A 26,124-nucleotide genomic window follows, 5' to 3' on the forward strand; every position below is an offset into this window, starting at 1 on the left:
CTCTCTGGGTGTGTGTGTATGTGTCTCTCCTCTTTCTCTGTAACTCCAACCATTCAAGTCAATAAAACTTTATTAAAAAAAACACAGTTTGAAAGTAAGATTCCAAAACTTTGATACCTCAGATCATTACTATACTGCATTATGCTGTGTTCAACTTAAAATAATTTACTGTAGAGCAAAAAAAGAGAAGAATCTGTCCAATGCAAATGAAAAGATCCTTAATGCATATAAAGAGGTAAGCACCTTCAGGATACAAGCCAAAATTCTTGCAGAAAAATCAGGAAGAACAATTGAATCATTTCAATTTTCATGAGGAAAAAAAAAGCCCTCGATATTTGGTTGAGAGCTCTGTTGGCTGAGAAGAGTTTTAACAACTCAGTAAAATCCGTACACCAGAAAACTAATGATATAGTAAGAACTTAAATTTCAACTTTTCATATAGTATGTTTACATTTCTGATGTTCCAAAAGGGGCATTTGGCAGTGGCTCGAGAGGTACAAGAATCACCTGGTACCAGAAAGGAGCAGCATGAGGTTGGGAAGGCTCAGGGATCCAGGATTTGTGTCTGGTGAGCACAGCTTCCTCTGTCAACTTCATCTTGACACGGGAGTTCCTCCTTGAGAGCAAAAGGGAGATTCTCCTGGTGCTCCTTATGCTAGCTGACACCCAGCTCCTCCTTTTGGTAACATTAAGAAGCATACATGTTCAGAAACTGAGGCCAAAAGAGTGAATCCACAGCAAATCTTTGCTGGATTCAACCCTCTCACGTGGACAGAAGGCAGCTGCCCGGATCTGTTCTGCAACCTCATCATCTGTCAGAGGTCAGAAGTCATGGTTGGGTCCCAGGGGAAAGCTCCTGAAAAGAGGACCTCCTGTCTTTCTCTTTTCTCTAGAAAGTCATCAGAGACCTCCTCAAGAATTTTCTCCATAGAGCAATGTCCAGGGCTCGGCACATCCATCACTGGCACCAGGAAACACCTCTGCACAAGTGCTGGATGTTGCCTTTGGTTCACACAAATTGCAACCAGAAGTGAGGCCCCTTCAGATTTCACCCAGTCTTCCAAAGGCGGAACCTATTTGCAAAGATGAGATTAATAACAAAATGTAGTTTTTGTTTCTTCTAAAGTGGTTTTGGAAATTTCTCTGTTTCATTGCTATTAAGTGACCATTCCAGGTCTCAAATGGAATCAAGAACAAATTGTAATTCTTAAGATACTGTTCTATAACTATAGATTATTTAAATGTGAATTCTAGAAGTAAATTGTTTCGATTTTAAGCCGGCGCCGTGGCTCAATAGGCTAATCCTCCACCTTGCGGCGCCGGCACACCGGGTTCTAGTCCCGGTTGGGGCGCCGGATTCTGTCCCGGTTGCCCCTCTTCCAGGCCAGCTCTCTGCTATGGCCAGGGAGTGCAGTGGAGGATGGCCCAGGTGCTTGGGCCCTGCACCCCATGGGAGACCAGGAAAAGCACCTGGATCCTGGCTCCTGCCATCGGATCAGCGCGGTGCGCCGGCTGCAGCGGCGGCCATTGGAGGGTGATCCAACGGCAAAAGGAAGACCTTTCTCTCTGTCTCTCTCTCTCACTGTCCACTCTGCCTGTCAAAAAAAAAAAAAAAAAAAAAATTGTTTCGATTTTATTCTGTTTGTAGATAGGGTGATTACAGTATTTTGTTGTTGAAAAGTCTACTAAAATAACCCAGAAACACAGCAAGAATTTTATCTTCCTAAAATAATTTTTAACATTTTTCTCTTTGTTTTATTACTGTTTGTTAAGTGGTTATGTAAGTACTCAAATGGAACATGATAGAATTGCAATTATTATTTTTAGGATAATGTTTTACAAACATACATTATATAAATGGAAGGCTTATTAGCAAATTGCTTCAATTTTATTCTGTTTCTACACCAAGTAATTTATTTTTGATGTTGCTCTTTAACAAGTCTCTTCTACCAATCCAGAAAAATGGTGATAATTTTGTCTTCTAAAGTATTTTCCAATACTTACCTCTAGTTTCTCTACAGTAGTTATGTGATTACACAATTGTTCAAATTGTTCAGTAGAACTAAAATTTTTAGGATAGTGTTTATAAATTTATTTTAAATTTTCTTTCCTTTGATCTCTAGATAATATGAAGATAGGATTTCAATTGTTGATGTTTGATAAGACTTCAGTCACATGAACTGTAGGTGTAGAGTTTTACATTAACAGTTACATAACATATGGAGACATCTGAAGTTCAAGGTTTATTTCTGTATACCAGGATCTGAATTTACTCTGGTTAAATACCAATATATTATATAAACAAATGTTAGTTTAAGCAAAATCTGTTAAGATAGTTGCTTCTTCTGGATGTCTTAAAAAAGGCAATCTAGGATAAAGCTATATTCTTAATTTTCTCCCATCAAACATATCCATAGGGATATGAATTTTCTTTTAGGCATCATAATCTTACACCTGTTAAAGGCAAAACATATCTTTAAAATACAGGGGGAAAGGTCATTTTTCCATTCAATTATTATTTATAGCCATTGTCTATATTCCCACAAAACTGGAGTCCTTTTACTTTTTACATGTTAAGCTTCTTATTCAGTAAAGTATTAAGCATTTTCACTGTAATGTAAGTTGAAAATATGTTATCTCAAAAACTAAAAAAGTAAGGAAGGGAGAAGAAAGGAGTATGGGAGGAAGGGAGGGAGGAAAGGAAGAAGGGAATATCACTGTGTTCTTAGAAGTATATCTACAAATCACATTGATTTGGTTAAAAACTATTAAAAATTAAAATAAAAAATACAGGAAAAATCTACATATAGTCTCCTTAGCTCCTCTGTGAGGTGGTGGTTCACATTGACAGGTTAAGATTGGAATTTCACTGTGAAAGGCAAGTAACAAATTCTTCACAATCAGGTTCCATCATTCACATATGCAGATGCTTCCCACTTAATTATGGGGTTATATCCTTATAAGTACATCTTAAGTATAAAAATGCATTTAATACACTTAAGTATGAAATATCCTAGCTTAGAAATACAGTGCACTGCAGAGTATCAGTTGTTTACACTGTGTAATCAGGGGTGGACTGGGAGCTGAGGTTTGTACCTGAGGCCCACCATCCTGCAAGCTCTTCTCCCCCAACTCAATCCAGCCAAGAATTGGAAAATAGACTCAAAATTTAATTTGTTGATATCTGATGAGGACTATGATGACTATATGAGCCACAGATTAATCTAGACCACACAAAATGATTCCCATGTGATGATTTTAAGTGTTCAATTCATGTTTTCCCCTGTCCATTCTATGCATAGATACTATAAAAGCAAAACAACAATTACAAATATAGGCAAACTTCTGATTGAGTCAGGGTGGGTGGGGGCAGAGTGAAAGAATTACCTGTCAAAATAAATCTTGTGGTCAACTGTTAGCCCCAGGCAAGGAAAAACCCAAGAACATTGTGAAATCACATTCTTGAACATAAAAGGTTCCTAGGAGTTTTAGAAATAAAAACTGAGCATGTTTTTTTTTTCTTTAATAGATTACTTTTCTAGAGCACTGAGAAGTTCACAGCACAGCTGAAAAATAGGTACAGAGATGTCCCATATACCTCCTGCCCCCACACATGTATAGCCTACTCCATTACCAACATGGCTCACCAGAGTAGTACATTTGTTACAGTTGATGAATGTACATTGACATGTCATCAACACCAAAAACCAATAGTTCACATTGGAATTCACCCTTGGTATTGTATATTCTTTTGGCTTGGATAAATGTATAATGGCATATCTACCATTATAGTATCATACAGAGTACTTTTGCTGCACCCTCGAAATCCTCTGCTCTCACTATCCAGCCCTTCGCTCCTCTAACCACTGGCCACCACTGATCATTTTACTGTCTCCGTAGTTTTTTGCCTTTTCCAAAATGTCATATCATTAGAATCATAAAGCCTTTTAGGACTGGCCTCTTTCATTTAGTAATATGCTTTTAAGTTTCCTACATGTCTTCGTGGGGGAGGTCTGGCCCAGCCCTGGCTATTGTGGGCATCTGGGGAGTGAAGCAGTGGTTGGAAGGTCTCTGTCTCTCTGTCTCCCTGCCTTTCAAAGAAGATGAAAATAAATAATCAGATTTTTTAAAAATACATTTTTTTGGTGGAGAATTTAAAACAATGTAAATACAAAGAGCTCAGATGTGGATGGAGAAGAAGACATTGGATGATTTGCTTACAGATAAAATGTGACAATCATTAAAGAGTACAGTGAGTGAATGAATTAATTAATTATAATATTGAGAGAAAATTATTATTGGACCTGTCAGGAAGAGAATTTACAGTTAACTATCAATGTAGAAGACACTAAAAGAGGTGCTATTTGGGTTTTAACCTGGAGAACCTAACCAGTATACAGGGGGCAAGCTCAGGTGGATCCTGATCCCCTAGGTAGAGCTAATTGGTTCAGAGATAGACATGTGATCTAAGTATAATGGGATTTGATCTTGGGCTTTGGGGTTCTGGAACTGAGCAGCACCGAGACTGAGAGTCTGAGTCATATTAATGCAGTACTCTAGGGATTAGGTCTGTGGACTTGAACCTTGTCTTGTACACCAACATTTAGCAAATGTCCTGTGTCAAGTACTCTTTCTAATACTTCTCCCCATCCTTACTTCCAGTTTTTGGGCTCAAGCTAGCCTGATTACATTTCCATTGTTTAAAACTAGAAATAATAATTCAAAACAAACCACTTGAAGTAGTAGTTACATATTGTTGACAAAAATCTTACCTTATTATTATTATCAATAAAATTCTAAATACTACTTGTAAATTTTCCATGATGTTTATTTCAGCACAAGTAATACAGCTATGGAAATTTTAGGAGAGAAAGTTTAGACATCAGAGAAGTAATAATAGCTGTCAATAAAGAGGAAGAATGTGAATTTTCCATTTGAATGACCAATGTACTACATAATTCTCATATTTCTCACTTTATAAATGAAAGATTGATGGAAAATATATCAAAATGTAACCTAGGTCCATACACACTTGCTTGCAAACTACTAAAACATTTAATATAGATTTTCAAGTCTTATTGTTATTAAATAGCCTCATTTTTATAATCAAGGGAATTGAGGTGAGGGCACATTGAGTCCTTCCAGGTCAGGAGGATAATTTTAGGCAAATACTGATTGTAGAACCTGTCTAATGCTCATTGGAAATAAACACATTGCTAAAGAAATATCTCCTGAAGACTGGAAGTATAAGGAATAAAGCAAGGGTAGCCTATTCGTTAGCGATGGCTTACTGCTGATCACTGCTTGCTTTGCCATGTTGTAAATATTTAGGTTGTTAATTGTCTAGACATTTCATTAATATTTCTTAAAGCATGGGAGATATTTATCCACTTATGAGTCACTGTGGATATGAAAAACAAATAAATGAAATTGCTCTCATAATGTGAAATATTGCAACATAGTAATAATTTGATGTCCTTGTTTAAGATTTCAAACTGAATGTTGATTAGGCGGCAATATATTATGCTAAAATTTTCATCTCAGAAATAGTTTCATTAATCTAGCATTTCAGGTGGGGCTCTTTGTAATTATTGCTCCCATAATTAAGAAGATTCTATCTCTCATGCACATGATTATGGATATAAACAGGAAACAACAGTTTTACTCTTCCTATTATCATTGTGTATGGGAAACTGCCTACAGGGCCATCTAAGGGAAGCCAGTTCTACTTCTGAACTTCAACTACAGGAAAATTTTTACTTTTTGCATTTTCCTTATACAATTATGGTGAAATTAAATGAATATAGATCTTCTATCACCCTGCAATATTTAATAACTTTGAAATTTTCATTTCATCTGCTAAATAAAGAAAAAGAATGTATTAACTTGGGTCAAAGAAAAGTAGAATCAATTTTTAAAATAAGTGCATATTATTTTTATAACTAGGGAAGTGCACTTTACTATTACAATAAGTAGAGTTAATTCAAGATTGTTTTTCCCTCCTGTTGGTACTTTTTGGATCCTATATTTAAGTGTGCTATATCATATTCACATTTTGTTTTCAAAATAAAAATTAAAAATGGCTTTTTTTCAAATTATAAAAGTATACAGAGACTCGCAAAACTGGGACAAAAGACAGTAGTCACACTTCTCCCCACTTCTTCTCTAAGTACAGCTAAAAACCCTGAACAATATATATGAAGGACCTTCAAAAAGATCATGGAAAATGCATATTATGAAAAAACTAAGCATGGATTTCGAAGTTTTTCCACACCAAAATAAATGTATCTTATAATTTCAGTGCCACAAACTTTTTTTTTTTTGACAGGCAGAGTGGACAGTGAGAGAGAGAGACAGAGAGAAAGGTCTTCCTTTTGCCACTGGTTCACCCTCCAATGGCCACTGTGGCCGGCGCGCTGCAGCCAGCGCACCGCGCTGATCCGAAGGCAGGAGCCAGGTGCTTATCCTGGTCTCCCATGGGGTGCAGGGCCCAAGGACTGGGGCCATCCTCCACTGCACTCCCTGGCCACAGCAGAGAGCTGGCCTGGAAGAGGGGCAACCGGGACAGAATCCGGCACCCCAACCGGGACTAGAACCCGGTGTGCCAGCACCGTTAGGTGGAGGTTTAGCCTATTGAGCCGCGGCGCCAGCCAATGCCACAAACTTTTAATGAAAATATTTATTTTTATTTATTTGAAAGGCAGACTGACAGAGTAAGAGGGACAGAGAGAGAAATTTTCCATTTGCTGGTTTACTCCCCAAAAACCCACTACAGTTGGGCTGAGCCGGGGCAAAGCCAGGAGCCAGGAACTTCATCTGGGTCTTCCAGGAGGATGACAGGGATCCAAGTACTTGAACCATCATTTGCTGACTTAGCAAGAAGCTGGATCAGGGTATGGGGGGGGGCGGGGATAACCAGAACTTCAGCCAGACACTCCCAAATGTGTTGTGGGTGTCCCAAGCGGTGGCTTAACCCGCTGTGCTACACCACCAGCCCCTTCACAACCTTTTTGAAATACTTACTGGAACACAAATAAGAAGGATAATCTGAAAAGACACACTGGCTAGTTAATTTGAAAAACATGGCAGCTAATTCCCTAGATTTACTTTTTTGCTTCATAATATAGCCCAAACTGGGTGCTAGAGTTGTGAACAATCTGGAAATGCCAATAGGCTGAAACAAAACTAATCTCTTACCCCTAAAGCCTGCTCTTTGTAGACAAGGGACCAGAAAACAAGCAAGACAGAAAATATTTAATTAATAACCACCTGTGCAGAAAATTTAACCTAGGATGCATGAGCCCACTCTTCTTAGAAAGCCTGTTTGTAAGGCTATCCATTGTCTGGCATCTGGGAACTTCCTACGGTTCCTATGCAGATGAAACTTTTATAGGCACTTATTGTGCCTAGCCTGGTTATAAATAATGTGGCTTATGCTTCCTTCTGGGAGCCTTGAATTTTAGTATGTTAAGCATTGAGTACCTAGATGATAAACCCTCACCTCCCCACCAAAAAATACCATGGGCGTTGTGTCTGTAATGAGCTTCCCTGGTGAATACACTTCATACCTGTTGCCACAGTTCACTTTTGAAAAAATGATGTGAATCCTGTGTGATTCCCGGGAGAGGACGCAATCATGTGCCTGATTTCCTGTGGACTTCACTCTGTAGGGGCTTTTTCCTCTGCAGGTTTTGTTTTAACCTTTCACTTTCATAAAATGTTGGTGAACTGTATGTTAATGCTGAGTCTATGAGTCCTCATAGTTAATCATTCAACCTGAGTATTCTTGACAACCCCTGGCACACCGCCTTAATCCAACCCAATACCACAGAAACACCGGTGATCCACTCCCTCCTGTCAGTAGTAGCTGAAGAGGAAGCCTCGATTTGCACCCTTGCTCAGTTCTGAGGTGCCCCAATCCCTGCAAGAGTTAGTGAGGAGCACTTATGGGGCACCTCTCTCCCTCCCAACCAGGACAGTATCAGTGGAGGCCTAGAGGGGATCCTAATCTCCCACTGCTGCCCAACAGGAATGAGGTGTGTTTGCCCCAAACCTAGGTTGTCAAAGGAGGCTTACTGGCGAACATGGGTTTCCTCTTCAACCAGGCAGTTTGAAGGTGGCATCTCCATTTCCCTGCCAGCTGAATATCAGAGAAGGCCTACCAAAACAGTATGTTTCAATAAGATGAAATATCTTAACATAAATCCCCAGATGTGTAGGATACAATTATTTTAAAATCAAGTTTAAGAGATCACATGGCCGGCGCCGCGGCTCACTAGGCTAATCCTCCACCTAGCAGCGCCGGCACACCGGGTTCTAGTCCCGGTCGGGGCGCCGGATTCTGTCCTGGTTGCCCCTCTTCCAGGCCAGCTCTCTGCTGTGGCCAGGGAGTGCAGTGGAGGATGGCCCAAGTGCTTGGGCCCTGCACCCCATGGGAGACCAGGAGAAGCACTTGGCTCCTGCCATCGGATCAACGCGGTGCGCCGGCCGCAGCGCGCCGGCCGCGGTGGCCATTGGAGGGTGAACCAACGGCAAAAGGAAGACCTTTCTCTCTGTCTCTCTCTCTCACTGTCCACTCTGCCTGTGCAAAAAAAAAAAATCACATATAAACTGTGTGTGTGTATGTGATATTTACTGAATACATCCTATGGTGCTATGATCTGCTAAAATTTTAGTGTGAATTTCAGAACTTTCCTGGATGTCTATAGTCATATAAAAATTGTAATCATTCACTGAACGGTATTACTCCATGCATAGTATGTACTTTGTTATTATTTAATAGTCATTATTCATTCATTCTGCATATATTTATTGAACTGCTACTTTAACCAGCATAATTCTAGGCTCTGAAAATATATTGGCGAATAAATTAGACATGCTCTGTTTCCTTATAAAATGTACAATATGGTGGATGAGGCTGTCACTAAATAGTATTGCCAAGAAAGCAACAATTACAGATTGTGTCAAATTCTGACAACTTTAACTAATACTTTAGGGGTCAGCACTGTGGTATAGTGGGCTAAGCCTCTGCCTGTGGTGCCAGCATCCCATAAGGGTGCTGGTTCTACTCCCAGTTGCTCCTCTTCTGATCCAGCTCTCTGCTGTAGCCTGGACAAACGGTAGAGGATGGTCCAAGTGCTTGCACTACTGTACTGGTGTGGGAAATCTGGAAGAAGCTCCTGGCTCTTCACTTCAGATTGGCTCAGCTCTGGCTATTGTGGCCATTTGGTGAGTGAACCAGCAGATGGAAGACTTTTCTGTCTTTCCTCTTCCTCTCTCTGTCTATAACTCTACCTCTCAAATAGATAAATAAAATCTTAACGAATAATAATACTTTAAAATACCCATGTGTGTTTGTCATGAGGCAGGGCTTCCAGACTATCCTGTTGGATGATGTGACCAGTCCTCTGGACTGTGCAGGACAATCTTCCCAGGTCACCTCCAAATGCTATAGGACAGATGGTAAGAGAATACCCATTCACAGCTTTATTCCCATATGTCAGCTCAAAGAAGCTACAAAACACATACCTTTACTCATGCTACTCCCATAAGATTTATGGGTTACTTCTTGAGGGTGGAATGTTAGATCAGACCAACATGGGGAAAATGGGAAGTTCGTGTCATTGAATGAAGGAAGAAATATAGAAGCCTGCCTTGGAAGCAGCCTAGCATATGCATGTCAAATGCCCAGCACATGCCCAATAAACTTGTAGGTGAATCCCAGTCCTCCCCTGGTGATATCTTGGGGGAATCTTGCCAGCCCAGTGCCAGGAGGTATTATTAAGTCTAATAACACTGCCTTGATAAAGCCCTAGGAGGAATTTCATGCTTTCCCTGCCCAGAAAGTCCTCCGTCCAGCAAAATTCCAGAAGAGGGAGAGGGAAAGAGAAACACTGGGTCCATTAAACTTCACTAGTCTGCTTACTGATAAAAAATCCATCTGTGAGAAGAAAGGGTAGTAGCTAGATATTAAGATACCATAGTGTGTTTATTACCAGAGGGAATAAGCCAGTAGAAAGAGGTTATAATACAAGAGCAAAAGAAAGGGATAGGGGATAGTAGACTTAAGAGAAGCTTCCCAAGGAGCCAGGACAAAATGCATAAGTTTTGGTTTCAGGTAGAAGGCAGCTGCCTTAATTGAAACAGAAACAAGAGAAGTGAGGATGAGTGCAGATATAGATTGCTTTGTAGATTGCACGGTTTGAACAGGAATTGCCAAAATATGAGACAATATCATCTGCCTAGAGAGCAAGCATGTAAATTGGGTGGTCTGAGGGCTGAAGAGGGGAGAGGTTTTAAGTAGCTACTTTGGAAAAGCAAGCTGAAGATAACACTAATAACTTGCCAGCCTTAGTTAAGAGCCTGTAGAATCTGTCCTATGGGGCAGATTCTAGCCATTTTTAGCTCCTTGATTGCAGGCAATGAAAAGGCAAGGGAGTAGGTATTAGAAGAAAGTGCTGTAGTGAACTAAATTTTAAAAGAGAAAGAAAAAGACTGCCTTCCATTTGGGAGGAGAGGGAATGCTGTATGAAGAAAATAGATGTGATCTGGGGAAGAGAAGGTTATTGTTCTAGGAGAAAAAATATCCTGAGAGAAAAAGGGAATAGACGGGTCTGGGGTAAATGGGAAAAAAGCCAGATAGTGATAGATTTTTGACATAGGATTAGCAATGTCTTTTTGTCTTTCAAACAAAACATAATCGTATATAGCAGCAGTTTGTCACCTGATTTTGTGAAATTGGTTCTATATTTCTTTTAGTCTCTTAGACCTGACCAACTATCTATGCCTCAGGCATCTCCAGCATTTTTAGCTGCTGCAGAGATGCACAAGTCAATGACAGTGTATTACAGGTCTTCAAAAAGTTCTTAGAAAATGTGTATTATAAAAAAATTATGTATGAATCATAAGTTTATTACAATGAAGCAAACATCTTTTTTTTTTAAAGATTTATTTTTTTATTTACTTGAAGGAGTTAGAGAGAGAGGTAGAGACAGAGAGAGAGGTCTTCCATCCGCTGGTTTACTCCCCAGATGTCTGCAACGGCTGGAGCTGTGACGATCCGAAGCTAGGAGCCAGGAGCCTCCTCTGGGTCTCCCATGCAGGTGCAGGGGCCCAAGGACTTGGGCCATCCTCTACTGCTATCCCAGGCCAGAGCAGAGATGCTGGATCGGAAGAGGAGCAGCCAGGACTAGAAGCGGCGTCCATATGGGATGCCGGCGCTTTAGGCCAGGGCGTTAACCCACTGCGCCACTGCAGGGGCCCTGACAAAGATAACTTTAAATCCTCTGTTATGACTCATAGAATGACAAATGCCCTAAACAGCGCTCTGGCCTCAGAATCAGCCCTTAAGGCATTCAGATCTGGCTAAAAAGCCCCTGAGAGCATTTCAGGCATGGAAAGCCAAGACACTGTGGCAAAAAATGGCCTACATGAATGATTTCTGTCAGTGAGATCCCAGTGGAAAGAAGAGGCCATCAAAGAAGGAGGTACCTTTCTCTGAAGGGAGGAGAGAACTTCCACTTTGCTTATGGCCCTGTCTAAATAATGTCGGAGTTTGTGAACTCAAGAGGCTTCCATAGCCTTGGCAGCTCAAGACAAGAGCCTCGGGTGATCACTGATGTCATAAATGAGAGTGTCTAACCCACTGTTGGTGGGAATGCAAACTGGTCAAGCCACTATGGAAATCAGTCTGGAGATTCCTCAGAAACCTGAATATAACCCTACCATTCAACCCAGCCATCCCACTCCTTGGAATTTACCCAAAGGAGTTTAAATTGATAAACAAAAAAGCGGTCTGCACCCTAATGTTTATTGCAGCACAATTCACAATAGCCAAGACCTGGAACCAACCTAAATGCCCATCAACGGTAGACTGGATAAAGAAATTATGGGATATGTATTCTTTAGAGTACTATACCGCAGTAAGAAACAACGAAATCCAGTCATTTGCAACAAAACGGAGGAATCTGGAACACATCATGCTGAGTGAAGTAAGCCAGTCCCAAAGGGACAAATACCATATGTTCTCCCTGATCGGTGACAACTGACTCAACACCAAAAAGGAAACCTCCTGAAGTGAAATGGACACTATGAGAAATCGTGACTTGATCAGCATAGCTCTGACTGCTAATGGACAACTTAATACATTATCCCTCATAGTATTTTTTTTTTGTCTGTTCTACTTAATATGACTGGTTTAATTCTGTAATTATCACACAGTTATTCTTAAGTGTTGAAAATTAACTGAAATGTGATCCCTGTTAAACATAAGAGTGGGAGTAAGAGAGGGAAGAGATGTATAATTTGGGACATGCTCGGGCTGACTTGCCCCATTTGGTAGAGTTGGAAACATACCAGGGGATTCCAACTCAATCCCATCAAGGTGGCATGTGCCAATGCCATCTCACTACTCCAAGTGATCAATTTCAGTTCACAATTGATCATAATGAAAGGACTAAGAGTCAAAGGGAGCACATAAACAAGTCTAGTATCTGCTAACACCAACCGATAGAATAAATAAAGGGGAGAGTGATCCAACATGGGAAGTGAGATACTCAGCAGACTCATAGAATGGCGGATGTCCTAAATAGCACTCTGGCCTCAGAATCAGCCCTAAAGGCACTCGGATCTGGCTGAAAAGCCCATGAGAGTATTTCAGGCATGGAAAGCCAAGACACTCTGGCAAAAAGATCTCTGTGAGTGAGATCCCAGTGGAAAGAACAGGTCTTCAAAGAGGGAGGTGCCTTTCTCTGAAGGGAGGAGAGAACCTCCACTTTGACTATGACCGTGTCTAAACAAGATGAGAGTCGGAGAACTCAAGGGGCTTCCATAGCCTTGGAAACTCATAACTGGTGCATAGGGAGATTACTGATGCCATAAACAGGAGTGTCAATTGGTAAAGTCAACAACAGGAGTCACTGTGCACTTACTCCTCATGTAGGATCTCGGTCCTTAACATGCTGTACACTGAGGCTTAATGCTATAACGAGTACTCAAACAGTATATTTCACTTTGTGTTTCTATGGGGGTGCAAACGACTGAAATCTTTGCTTAATGTACACTAAACTGATCTTCTGTAAAAAAAAAAAAAAAAAAAAAAAAAAAGAAAGAAATTTTCAATTCCCAACTTGACTCTCACTGGGATTGGACATGACAATGGGTCTGATCTGATTTCATCATTTAAAAAAAAATCATCTATTATTTTTCACTTTATGTTTCTGTGTGGGAGCAAACTGTTGAAATACTTACTTAAGGTATACTAAGCTGATCTTCTGTATATTAAGATAATCGAAAATGAATCTTGATGTGAATGGAAGGGGAGAGGGAGTGGGAAAGGGGAGGGTTGTTGGTGGGAGGGACGGTATGGGAGGGGAAGCCATTGTAACCCATGAGTCGTACTTTGGAAATTTATATTCATTAAATAAAAGATAAAAAAAAAAAATAAATGAGAGTGTCAATTGTTAAATCAACAACAGGAGTCACTGTGCACTTACTCCCCATGTAGGACCTCCGTCCTTAATGTGTTGTACTAAGGTAAAACTTGTCTTCAAACAGTACTTTATACTTTGTGTGTCTGGGTGCAAACTGTTGAAATCTTTCCTCAGTATAGAGTTGATCTTCTGTATATAAAGCTAATTAAAAATGAATCTTAATGAAGAATGGGATGGGAGAGGGTGTAGGAGATTGGATGATTTGCAGGTGGGAGGGTGGTTATGGGGGGGAAGAACTGCTATAATCCAAAAGTTGTATTTTTGAAATTTTTATTTGTTAAAGTTTTCTATTAAAAATCCTCTTTTACATGAACTGTTTATTCAAAATACTTTGTTAACACGAATTCTCTGAGAAATGCAATTGTGTCACACTTTGGCAATTGTTAAAATTCTCTACACTCCAGTAACACCTAACTCTTTAAACCCCATGCAACATGGTTATCCTACCATTAAAAACAAGAACCTCCCTAGGAAGAGTGGTACATATGTTGAAATTAGTGAAGCTTAAAAAATGCTTTAGCTGGCGGTTGGTGATTAACAAAACAAGCTACTTTTATCACAACAGCAAAAACAAAGTGGTCAAGCAGCTGGTTGGCAAGTGAACAAAGCAAGGAAGAGATTGGACTGAAGATCTGGATTTCTTGGTGGTTTTTTGTTTTCTCTTTCATTTTGGTTTGACTACTAATATACAAATTCTTTTAATTTGGGATTTTCTTATTTTTTTTTGCAAGATGCTTGAATTTTTTAAATTGGCAGGTATAATTGCATTACTAGTACAGTGAGAAATTATCCAACGAGGGAGGGAAGGAGAACTATTAAGACACAAAACTTGGCTCTTTGCTTCCTTTCCATCACTGCCAAGAAACAAACATGAATCAGTTACATCGCTGTCAAGTAGAAGGAAACATACAATAATTTAGGGACAAGGGCACAGTCGAGGACAATATCACATTCAGGTTTTCCTTTCCTTTTCAAAATTCAAGTTTTGCTTGGCTGTGTACACACTAGTCCAGTGGGCAATGGCTTTTCCTCCTCTCTTCGTAACAGTAAATAATGCCAGTAGGGAGTTCGCTGTATGGACCAGATGAGGACTGATCTGACTTTCCTTTAAAATCTGGAATTCCTTTGTTAGCTTCGGTCTTCGTCTCTGCTTGCCTTTGGAGGGATGAGGGCACCGAGGTAATTGTGGGTGGGTGGAGACAGGATACAAGGCCCTACCGTCATCTCGATCACAGCTGTCAAATGAGATGTGCATCCTTGGTTCTGAGTCACTCAGGCTTGTTCTTTTCTTTTCCTGACGCACTACTTTCCCCTTGGATTGCGTAAAATTCTAAACCCTTCTAATTACTACTGTTGGTGGTCCTTTGGGCAACCTCGTCTGCTCGTTCGGAACATGATACAGCGACAGGAGTCCTGGTCCCCGGTCCCGTAAAGATCTCAGCACACCTGGACAAGCTAAACCACCTTCCCCACCCAGTTCCGACTCCGCCCAAACAAGAAAGGAGCGGTCCCGCCGCGCCCACTCAGCTGGGCGCCCACTGGTGCGCGCATGCGCAGAGCCAGCACAAACCGGCGCCCACGCAGGTATCTTGGGTGTCTGCAGAAAGGTCTGTCTCGGAAAGGCCTAGCTTCCTCGTCGCCTTGTACATGTACAGAACGCTAGAGTGGACAGGATGAAAAACACGGAAAAGAACCCTTCTGTCAACATCGCATTTCCGTCTCAAACCACCCACTTCCGCTTCCTCAGCCGGTTCCGGTCCCGCCCTCTACTTCCGGTTGCCTTCGGTTCCGCTGCGGACTGTCCCTACGTCTGCTGCCGCTGGTTCCGCTCCAGGTGAGGGGATGCAGGGCACCCCGACCCGCTGCCGGCGGTGACGCCATTGGGGCTGGGTGGTTCCGGCTTTGCGGTTCATCGGCGTGGCCTGCACCGCGGCTCTCATCGGCGTGTTGGAGGCCGTGTCTGCCGTAGTCCCACCCCCAGGCCCCTGGCTCCGGCCCGCTGGTGGCCGAGGCCGTCTTCACTTCAGGCTTTCTGGCCTGTTTCGGGGCTCCCCTGCGTTCTCGTAGGCTTTGTGCCCTTAGCGTCATTTCTCTCGCTTGTGGAGCACGGCCGTCTCTCCCCTGACCCTGCTTGTGGAAGGCATCCCGGCCCTCTTGGTCCTGGAGCCCGTGCCGGCCCTGTGATGCTGTCCCGTGCCAATCACTTCGCCCAGCTCTGTCCTCTGCACCACTTCGCAGTTGCTACAGTTGTCCTGCTCTGGCTGGGAGTGGACAGTTCCTCACAGTTAACCTCTTCTGGGCGATGAAGTTAACCCCACCCCGTCCGCTTTACTTTCCAGTTTCCGCCTTTGCTACTTTTTCGTAGTGTGGTCTTGGGCACGTTAACTTCTCTTTCAGGTTTCCAAAGTGTGTAACAGTAGTTGTTCAGTTCAGGCTTGCGAGGATCGGATGAGATAATTCAGTTAAGTGGTTTAGCATGCTGTTTTCTCACCATCTCCATTTGCATCGTTGCGGACAATTGACAAAGTGCTGTCACACGTCTTATTTCACACTTTGACACTGTTACTGTCCAGTAAATATTAATAGCCTGGTCTTGTGGTTGAGAAAACTGGGTACAATTCAGGAGCTGACTAGGTCAAGGCAACACTGTATGTTAGGCATAGGAACTGCAGCCGGAACAACTGCACTCAACTCTAGTTTGCATGCTTTTTGGGGGTTTGATTGCCGTCCTTACTGCAGTCGTTTTTCAGTTTATAAATTTCAATGGAGTCTGAAATGATACAAAGTAAGATTGCTTGGGAAAGAAGTTTAAATATGAAAATAAAATAGCTCATGCATTTATATCCTGCTGTGCCATTGATGTGAATGATCCCAGAAACAGTGTGGAACCAGTTGAGGTTCAGCAACTTTAAAAAAAAATTTTTTTTAAAGATTTATTTATTTGAAAAGCAGAGTTGCAGAGAGGCAGGGGCAGAGAGAAAGAGGTCCTCCACTCCCCAGTGGCAGCAATGGCCAGAGCTGCGACGATATGAAGCCAGGAGCTTCTTCTGGGTCTTCTACACTATTGCAGAGACCCAAGGCTTTGGGCCATCTTCCACTGCTTTCCCAGGCCATAGCAGAGAGCTGGATCAGAAGTGGAGCAGCCGGGATTTGAACCGGTACCCACATGGGATGCCAGGCACTGCAGGCGGCAGCCTTACCCGCGAAGCCACAGCACTGGCTCCATCAGCAACTTTTTAAAAACAGCCTTAAGTACTTATGCATTTAAATTTTTGAGATTTTTTTTTTTTTTTATCGCTTGATCCTTTAGTACATTTGCCAACTGGGAATTCCCATGTATGGCACAGGTGCTTTATAATGTTTCTGTGCTGCTTTATAAAGCACAAAGACCTACTCCATCTGGCACATTTTCTTTTTTAAGGCTGAGAACATTGAAGAGCCCAGAGCAGTGGCTCTCAAATTTTAGCATGAATCAGAGACGGGGGTGGGGCTTGTTTAAAACACAAATTGCCAGGTGCCTTCACCACCGATTACATTTCTAACAGCTTGCCCAGTAAAGATGATGCTTTTGGATCGTCCAGGGTCCATACTTTGAAAACGACTAGTTGACATAAGAAATGATCAAGATTACCTGAATTCCAAATTCTTAACTCTGCCCATTTCAGTTAGTGTTGGTTGCTTTCATAAAGCTTGTAAATTATCATTTTGATTTCCACCTCTTTCAAACAGATATTGTTTTAAGTCTTATTTAAGTTTGACTCAAAAATCCATTTGGCTTTTTATTGAAGAGCATTAATATTTGTTGGAGCCAGTTCTGTCTAAAATGGAACACACTGCCCTAAAGTACCACACTTTGGTAAAGTTTTCAGTAGAACAGGTTGTAAACATAAGAGTAGTTATGAATAATAATGGCCATGTTAGATACTTTGTTGTCAAATTATTTTTGCAAACTGAAACTCAAACTTTGCCTTCTCTTGCAGTTGGTCATGATAGTTGCATGAAGAGTACAGGCAAATGTTTCATCAAATAAATGAAAGCATTTGAGAATGCTAATACTTTAAGATTGGAAAATGCAGTTCTCTGACGTGGGGGAGGGGGCAGAAGAGTGAGTGAAAAGTGAAAGCTGTGGGGGGAAGATGCTCAGCATTTGATTGCTGATGAGAGTAGCAGTTGCCATATAATCTTTTTTTTTGCCTAGATTTGTGCTTGTGGGTTTTGTGTTTACTGATCTTTGATGCCTTGATTCCTGTAGGTCCAGTTTGAGAGACAGTTGTGTAGGAGAAGAAAAGAGGTTTAGTTAGAAGAACTGAGTCCATGAGTAGATTACCTAGCTTTTCAAAACTTTTGTTTCTTTAATTGTGAAAGAGGGAGCACTCTTATCAAACCACTTTGTTAATGAGATTGTCTGTGTAAAAACTGTCCAGGTCATAAAGTATCAAATACTGGCTGATTGTTGTTTGTTTAGCATAGTACCTGGAACATAATAAGCTTTCAGCTTTCAACTTAATTTTATTAATACATATGTAATACTGTGTGCGCAACACTGTATGACTTACAAATATTAACCAAATTAATCCTCATAGGAATCCTAAGAGGTAAGTAGTAGTATCATCTCTTTTACATATGAGGAAATGCAGACACTAAGGATCAAGCTAGCTTCCCATGATTAAATAGCTAGTATGGGAAAAAGCTGAGATCTGAACCCAGGTAGCCTGGCTTTTAGTGACCCTACTACACTACTTTTCAAATGTTCAACCTGCTGGCTGGTCATCATGAAGGATCTTGCTGTTAGCATAGATGTAATTAAATAAAATAGGTGGGATATGTAGCTCATTATTGCTCCTTTCTAGTGGAATAATGGAGAATCTGATAAAACCTTGGGAAGTAGTAATACCTTGTAGGCCAAAAATTGGAAAGTGGGTAACTTTTAACTTTGTAAGGACAAAAATCATGTTTCTCCACCATCAAATTGTAAAACAGGGCTTAAACTGCATGTTTTTATAAAACTAAAGTTACAGGTTTGATTCTGTTTATCTGTTTTATCTTACTCATTTGCATATGCATTTCCTTCTAGGTATTTCTCCTGAAGGAAAGGTGCTAACTCATATGCTTCCAGAATGGCTCTTCCTATCATTGTGAAATGGGGTGGACAGGAATATTCCGTGACTACACTTTCAGAAGATGATACTGTGCTGGACCTCAAGCAGTTTCTCAAGACCCTTACAGGGGTGCTGCCAGAACGCCAGAAGTTGCTGGGACTCAAAGTTAAAGGTAATGCTCTCACCACTTCAAATTTTTGCATTGATATTTATGGATTTTCTGTTTGCTGTTTTCAGTTGTTTTCTTGTCTTTTCCTTTGGAGATTTCTTTGGTAGGGTTAGTCTCCTAAAATTGCTTTAGTGGTAAAAGTTAGAACGTTAAAGGTTAGTTCAAAATACTCTCACTATTAAGATTATTGTTGATTCCTCTGACACTTTGTGTTTGCTTGTTAAACCTTTGGCATGGATATCCCTGATGAAACTGTCATTTATTTTCTGACATTTACTTTTTAGCACAGTGTTTTCATTATAGATTGCGTTTTGTGTTCTTCCAAATTATCTTTCCCAGTTCAAAAGTAAAAGTGATATTTAAAAATTATGGACAGTGTTTACATCTAGCTTTTAAAAGGGACTTTTATAGTGTATGCATTTGTTGCATCTTTGAAGGGTGAGTTTTGAGTAACCGTAAATCTACACTTTTGTCTTGGGCATTCAATTCTCAAAGCTTCCTGGAGAACAGTTTTCTTCATCTTGAACGATAAAATAAACTATTAGTTTATTTTGTTGAGTAAAGGTTGTGTTCTAAGATGGAAAGGGGGGAAAAACAGTCCTTGAATTAGTTGCAGTTTATTGGTGTCTTGGATATGGACAGTTCAACAACAACAGAAAAAGAACAGTTATGGCATCTGTACCAGACCTTTTAACGTTAGGGTTTTGTATAATGGAATAGTGAAACCAGCACCTGAACTTTAGTGAGAAAACAGTCATTTGCTTGTATTGTAGGCAAACCTGCAGAAAATGATGTTAAGCTTGGAGCTCTCAAACTGAAACCAAATACTAAAATCATGATGATGGGAACTCGTGAGGAGAGCTTGGTAAATGTTTACTTTTGTTACCATTTGTCCCTTTAAAGATATGATTTATAGTACACTGTTGTATCGTAGTTTTGATTTTTATAAAGTTGTCAGTGAAAAATAAAAGCTTCACAGTGATTATGGTATTAACTCAGCTGAAAATGAGTACTGGGAAACTTTAGTATATAGTTAGCTGTAAGTATGGTAGTAGCTCACGTGGTCAAATTTAACATGGTAAATCTGTCCAGGGGACATATATAATGAGTTATTAATTGTGGAAATTTTCACACAGTGTGTGCTTGCAAGACACTTGAATTCAAATCGTACCTCACTCAGTATTGTTATGCATATATTCTGTATATTAAAGATAATGTGGTAAAACAAGAACTTTTTTCTATCTTGATAGGAAGATGTCTTGGGTCCACCCCCTGACAATGATGATGTTGTTAACGATTTTGATATTGAAGATGAAGTTGTTGAAGTAGAAAATAGGTAAGCATTTCACTTTAGAAGAGGTTGATTGTCCGTGAGAAAAAGTGAATGTTTCATCTCACTTCATTTTTTTCATCAGGGAAGAAAACCTCCTAAAAATTTCTCGCAGAGTGAAAGAGTACAAAGTGGAAATTTTGAATCCTCCTAGGGAAGGGAAAAAGCTTTTGGTACTAGATGTTGATTATACATTATTTGGTAAGTCAGTTAATCTTGCATTTCATCTTCTGTTATCTATAACAAGTTTTAAAATTTTATTTCCATTTCCCAGCAACTCATGAAATACTTGAAAAGTTTTCTTACCATTACAAATGAATCGTTGCAGATAAGCAAAAAAAAGAAGGCATCTATAAACTGGGACCCAAAGATGACTGCTCTTTATTGTTTTGATGTATGTCTTTTAGAATGAGTTTGTATCTCCTTTTTCTTTTTTAATAATAGAGTTAATGTCTTTTTAGTCATAAAATATTTGTTGTGAATTAAACATATGTACATTTAACCATATAATATCCTAGCTTGCAGATGCACCATAATTTAATCAAATCATTTCCTATTGGTTAACATTTAAACTTTTATGAGAAATATTTTAAACATATTGAATATTAAATAAAATTTAATATTTTAAAAATAATTTCTGATATTTTATCCTTGGTTTTCTGTTTATGTTGAGTTAATTCTTGAATTTAAAAATTCTCATGTCTGATACTGGCAATAAATTGATATTATAATTTGTCTTAATTCTAAACTTTACATTTATATTATAAGTTAATGTACAGTTCAATTTAAAATTTAATTATTAAGTGATCCTTTCATTTTGGTGAAATGTGTTAATATCTGCACGGTAAATGACAAACTACTGTGGTGTATGTATATAGTTTATCATAAAACAGCACCTACACTTCAGAGATTAGATGAGAAAAAAAATTTATAGTTTACAGTATAAGCCTGAATTTCCAGTATTACACTTTGAGAAAAATAGATGTAATGTTCTGAGTGGATTTCAAGAGTATTAAATTGTGGACTTTAAAAAACATCTTTTTATCAGCCAGTGTTACTTGATCTGAAGCAGTTTGCAGTTGAATTATTGCATTTGCAGTTGTTTATTAAATGTTTCACAATGTATTACATTTCATAATTTCATTGATATTAGGTTATTTATGATCAATTTCCTTTTAGACCATAGGTCTTGTGCTGAGACTGGGGTGGAATTAATGAGGCCATATCTTCATGAATTCCTCACATCTGCATATGAAGATTATGACATTGTTATTTGGTGTAAGCTATATCTTTTTTTTATGTCTATAGAAATAAAATGATTTATTAAATTATTCTGTTCTACAATATGTGGCTTCAGATTTCCTGTTTTTAAAATGAAACTTTATTTTGTTAGCGAATGTCTAATAGAAAGCATATATGGCTTTCTTACATCACAATACAAAATTGCCAGATAACACTAAGATAGTTAAGTACAGTCAAGAGTAAATTATGGTAGCATAATAAAAATAGCATTATTTTCTACAGGAGCCCCACCTTGATTAGAGCTTTTTGTTACTTGTCTTTACAGTGAGATTCTTGATGCTTCAGGATATCATTGTTTTCTCCTTTGTTCTTTTGGTTTCAAAAGACTTAGTTTTTTTTGTTTGTTTGTTTGTTTTTGTTTTTTTTTTTTAAAGATGTAGTTATTTATTTGAAAGTCAGAGTTACACAGAGAGAGGAGAGAGAGAGAGAGAGAAGTCTTCCATCCCATGGTTCACTCCCCAATTGGCCGCAATGGCCAGAGCTGCGCCAATCTGAAGCCAGGACCCAGGAGCTTCTTCCGGGTCCCCCATGCGGGTGCAGGGGTCCAAGGACATGGGCCACTCTCTACTGCTTTTCCAGGCCACAGCAGAGAGCTGGATTGGAAGTGGAGCAGCCGGGTCTTGAACCGGCATCCATATGGGTTGCTGGTGCCCCAGGCAGGGCGTTAACCCACTATACCAGAGCACTGGCCCCAAGATATGGTTTTTAAAAGATCACAGTGGGACCGGCGCCGTGGCTCAATAGGCTAATCCTCTGCCTGCGGCGCCGGCATACCGGGTTCTAGTCCCAGTTGGGGCAATGGATTCTGTCCCGGTTGCCCCTTTTCCAGTCCAGTTCTCTGCTATGCCCCGGGAGTGCAGTGGAGGATGGCCCAAGTCCTTGGGCCCTGCACCCGTAAGGGAGACCAGGAGAAGCACCTGGCTCCTGCCTTTGGATCAGCGCGGTGCGCTGGCCGCAGCGGCCGTTGGGGGGTGAACCAACGGAAGGAAGACCTTTCTCTCTGTCTCTTACTGTCCACTTTGCCTGTCAAAAAGAAAACAAACAAACAAACAAAAAAAACAACAACAATAACAAAAAATCACAGTGATGTAGTTCCCCAGAAATAAAGGTAGCATGAAAAATTAGTATATGGACTAAGGCACTGTTGCTTAAATTGTGGATCATTTCAAGAAGGTACAGATTTGTGAAAAGATATTGTTTGCTCCAACAAGAAAATCTGCTGTATCACTAAGTGCACTATATAATTCAATTAATTGACTTCTTTTTTTTAATGGCAAGACTTGGAAGATGCAACAATGCATTGATTTATAGCCACTTCCTTGCAGACATTTAGAGTTACTTCTTGGCAGTGTCTTAAGGAGAGAATTATCCTGATTATGAATTAAATAAAATTCCATCAATTAAATTTAAATGTACTGAGTCTTTGTTGAAAAGCCACATAGTTCTTCAGTCTATAAATTTTCATTGTTCAGTGATAATATGAGTTCATAACTGTTAAAGATTGAAAACATTGTCAAAATATCATGTTTTGGTTTTTGTTGTTGTTGTTGTTGTTGGTTTAGTAAGATAGTGGAAGTGAGCTTCCTGGTAAGCAAATATTTGTTCAGCAACTCTGACCTGAGCTGACATTTGAGGAAAAAAAAATTGTCCTCTAGATGTTTTTAAACTAGACTTAGAAATTTAGAAAGGGGTGGGCATTTGGCCTAACAGTTCAGTCACCACTTAGGTTACCTACGTCACATACCAGAATGTCTGGGCCTGAGTCTTGACCCTGCTCTTGATTCAAGCTTCCTACTAATGTTCACTCTGGGAGGCATCAGGTGATAACTCAAGTGATTGGGCCTGTCATCTATATGGGAGACCCAGATTGAGTTCCTAGCTTCTTGGCATTGGCCCAGCCCAGCCTTGGCTGTTGCAAACATTTAAGGAGTAAACCAGCATGTGGGAAATTTCTGTGTGTCTTATCTCCTCCACTTTTCAAGTAAATTAAAGAAATAAAATTTAAAGTAAGAAAATTGAGAAACTTTTGCAAGCAGATATTTAAAGTGATTTATTTCTGTAATTTGGGATATTTTGTAGTAGTAAGTTGAAAAGGGCACTTCAGTTTGGCGCTAAATAGACTAATTTTAATTCTGCCTCTGTCCTACTGTCTTAACAATGGACCTGTCTTCTCATCTTACTGAGCCTTAGTTTCCTCAACTGAGAAAATTAAGGTAACTAAACCTGTGCTACAGGTTTGCTTTAACAATAGAAATACCAGTGTAGCAACTGGCACCAGGTATAACATAGTAATTCAAAACTCTATTAGCTGTCAGTCTTTTGGAGTGGGGGGTAGATTAGACACAAAATAGGTATTGAATTGAAAAAGGAAAAACCTGTATTTCCCTGTCTTGTGACTGTTTTCATTGTAGATATGACTATCTGTACAATTTTGATTAATCCAGCCAATTTTGTGTGCAAAGTGGTTATTTTGATTGCTACAAATCAGGGAATTATTTTACCTTTAAAAAATATACATGCATACTTTAATAATTTAGTCCAGTAACTTGTGACCAGGAAAGGCACAAAAAGATGAGGATTGAATTTTAGTCTTGGTGATCCCCAAACTGATTCGTATCTGATACTGAGCAAATATCTAACATAGGTACACTTTATATTTGCCTCAGATTCCTTTTTATAAGTTGTTGGACTCAATGAGCATTAATTTGCTGAGTCTTACAAAATACAAATTTTCAGTGGACCTACTTTAAAATATATATATATTATATATTTGTTTCTATTTATTTGAAAGACAGGGAAACAGACCACAGAGAGATCTTTCGTCTGCTGGTTCCCTCTTCAAGTGCCTGCAAGAGCTGGGGCTGGGCCAGGCCAAAGCTACGAGCCTAGAATTCAATCCAGATCTCCTATGTGGTGACAAAGACCTAAATGTTTAGGCCAACACCTGCTGCCTCCCAAGGTGCATATTAGCAGGGAGCCAGAATCCAAAGCAGAGCTGCAGCTGGAACCCAGGCACTCTCCTGTAGGGTGTTGGCGTCTCAAGCAGTGCCTTAACCTCCATGCCAAACATCCACCCTGGAGTTTAGATCTTAAACATTTCCTGGGTTCAAAGTTCTTTTGTGCATTGACCTACCTGTATTTTATAGATAAAAGTTTAAATTTTATTGTCTTGAAGTTTTACCTTTAAGGTTGTTCTTATATTTTAAAGGAAATTATAAATATGCTAGGTACTGTTATTTGTTATGCATTTAAACTTTGTCTTAGAAAACTTACATTGAAGAAAGTTTTTTTTTAATGAAACTAAACCTTTTCATATGTATTGTATTGTCCCTCATATTGTAGCTGCAACAAATATGAAGTGGATTGAAGCTAAAATGAAAGTAAGTATCAGAAAGCAATCCATTTAAAAATGTTTTGAAGTTGTATTTGTCTTGTTAAAAGTCTGGAACTGAAGTATATATCAGCGTGTGAAGTAAAAGTGTTTTTAAAGACCATTTAATGGTAGATTGTACTGAATGCCTACTGTTTTTCTTCTTTTCAAGAAAATAATTTACCTAAGCTCCTGTTCCCTCCTCTCCTCATTTTACAATAATGCTGTCTTTTCCTTCTTTTACTCTGGTGTGTAATACTCAAAGAGATGCTTTCTATTGTAAGGTGGTGAATTAGGAGATAATCTCCTTTTAGTTTATTTTCCTATCACTATTTATTGATTTAACTAAGTGAAACTATTGCTAGTTGTTAATTAGCAAGATATGGCAGCCATTGAGTAGAAAATTTTTATTATGGGAAACTGAAGCTACTATTCTGAAAGTCTTGAATTTTCTACATTATTATATTTTAACCTGGCAGTTTTTGTTTTTGTTTTTTTATCTAGGAGCTAGGAGTGAGCACAAATGCAAATTATAAGATTACCTTCATGTTGGACAGTGCTGCTATGATAACAGTGCATACTCCCAGGAGAGGATTAATAGATGTAAGAAATTATTTTACTTCTATTTAAATAAGTACTAATTTTCTAGTTTGCATTTTATACTAATACTGATGAAATAAACTACAGAAAGATTTAGAAATGCATACAAGTTTTGGCTTAGGAAAATGTATTTAAGGGTAAAAGGTACTCATTTTAATGATCTTTAAGTAAGGATCTTAAAGCAGAGCTGTCCAGAGTGGATCTTGTAGTTATGGATAATTGTCCTGTGATGATGACAGCATTGTTTTGCTGAGCAGAGTTAGGAGAAACAAATACTGAATGTCATCAAGGAAGATAGGAAAATGCTTCAGAACATTTGTGGAAAATGGAACTAAAATGCACATTTTCCATGCACATTTTGAAACCAGCCAAAACAGTCTCAGCCTGCCTTATATGAATCGGTAATAAATCAAAAGTATCATGATGTATATACTTTGGAGAGACATATTCTCCCTTACAGAATAGCAATGGGAACCATCAGAGAAGAAGATTGGACTGATAGACTAGGTTTTGCTCATCAAGTAACTACTTATTGTAGATATTTGTCTGTAGGCTCCTCTGATATGCGCTGTTGGAAATAAAGGGATGAGTAAAACATGGTTTATTCCTTTTGAAAACACACAGACCAGTAAGAATTGGGGAGGACTTAGGGTACACCATGAAAGGTTTGGGAACATAGTATTAAAATAATCAAAATCACAAATACAGTGGTTTAAATATGTAAGGACTTACTCAATACTGTATGCCTACATCAGGGGAAAAAT

General features: G+C 39.4%; 1 protein-coding gene across 4 annotated transcripts in view; it reads left to right on the top strand.

Annotated features, from left to right (window-relative positions):
* Positions 1–26,124, top strand: part of UBLCP1 (ubiquitin like domain containing CTD phosphatase 1) — a 71,062-nt gene that overhangs the window by 34,574 nt on the left and 10,364 nt on the right. The window contains exons 1-8 of one of the 4 annotated variants that reach the window (XM_002710346.6): positions 15,269–15,324; positions 18,565–18,761; positions 19,532–19,623; positions 20,009–20,094; positions 20,174–20,289; positions 21,268–21,366; positions 24,733–24,770; positions 25,265–25,363. In XM_002710346.6, coding sequence (XP_002710392.1) covers positions 18,608–18,761; positions 19,532–19,623; positions 20,009–20,094; positions 20,174–20,289; positions 21,268–21,366; positions 24,733–24,770; positions 25,265–25,363 — 684 coding nt within the window. In that variant the 5' untranslated portion in view covers positions 15,269–15,324; positions 18,565–18,607. Of the gene's footprint in view, positions 1–15,268; positions 15,325–18,564; positions 18,762–19,531; positions 19,624–20,008; positions 20,095–20,173; positions 20,290–21,267; positions 21,367–24,732; positions 24,771–25,264; positions 25,364–26,124 lie in introns of those variants that run through there. The other 3 variants (XM_089335012.1, XM_017341231.4, XM_089335013.1) reach the window with 3 other exon arrangements.

Source organism: Oryctolagus cuniculus, chromosome 6 (genome assembly GCF_051225735.1).
Source record: "Oryctolagus cuniculus isolate XC-2025 breed Fujian yellow rabbit chromosome 6, ASM5122573v1, whole genome shotgun sequence".
Taxonomy (NCBI): domain Eukaryota; kingdom Metazoa; phylum Chordata; class Mammalia; order Lagomorpha; family Leporidae; genus Oryctolagus; species Oryctolagus cuniculus.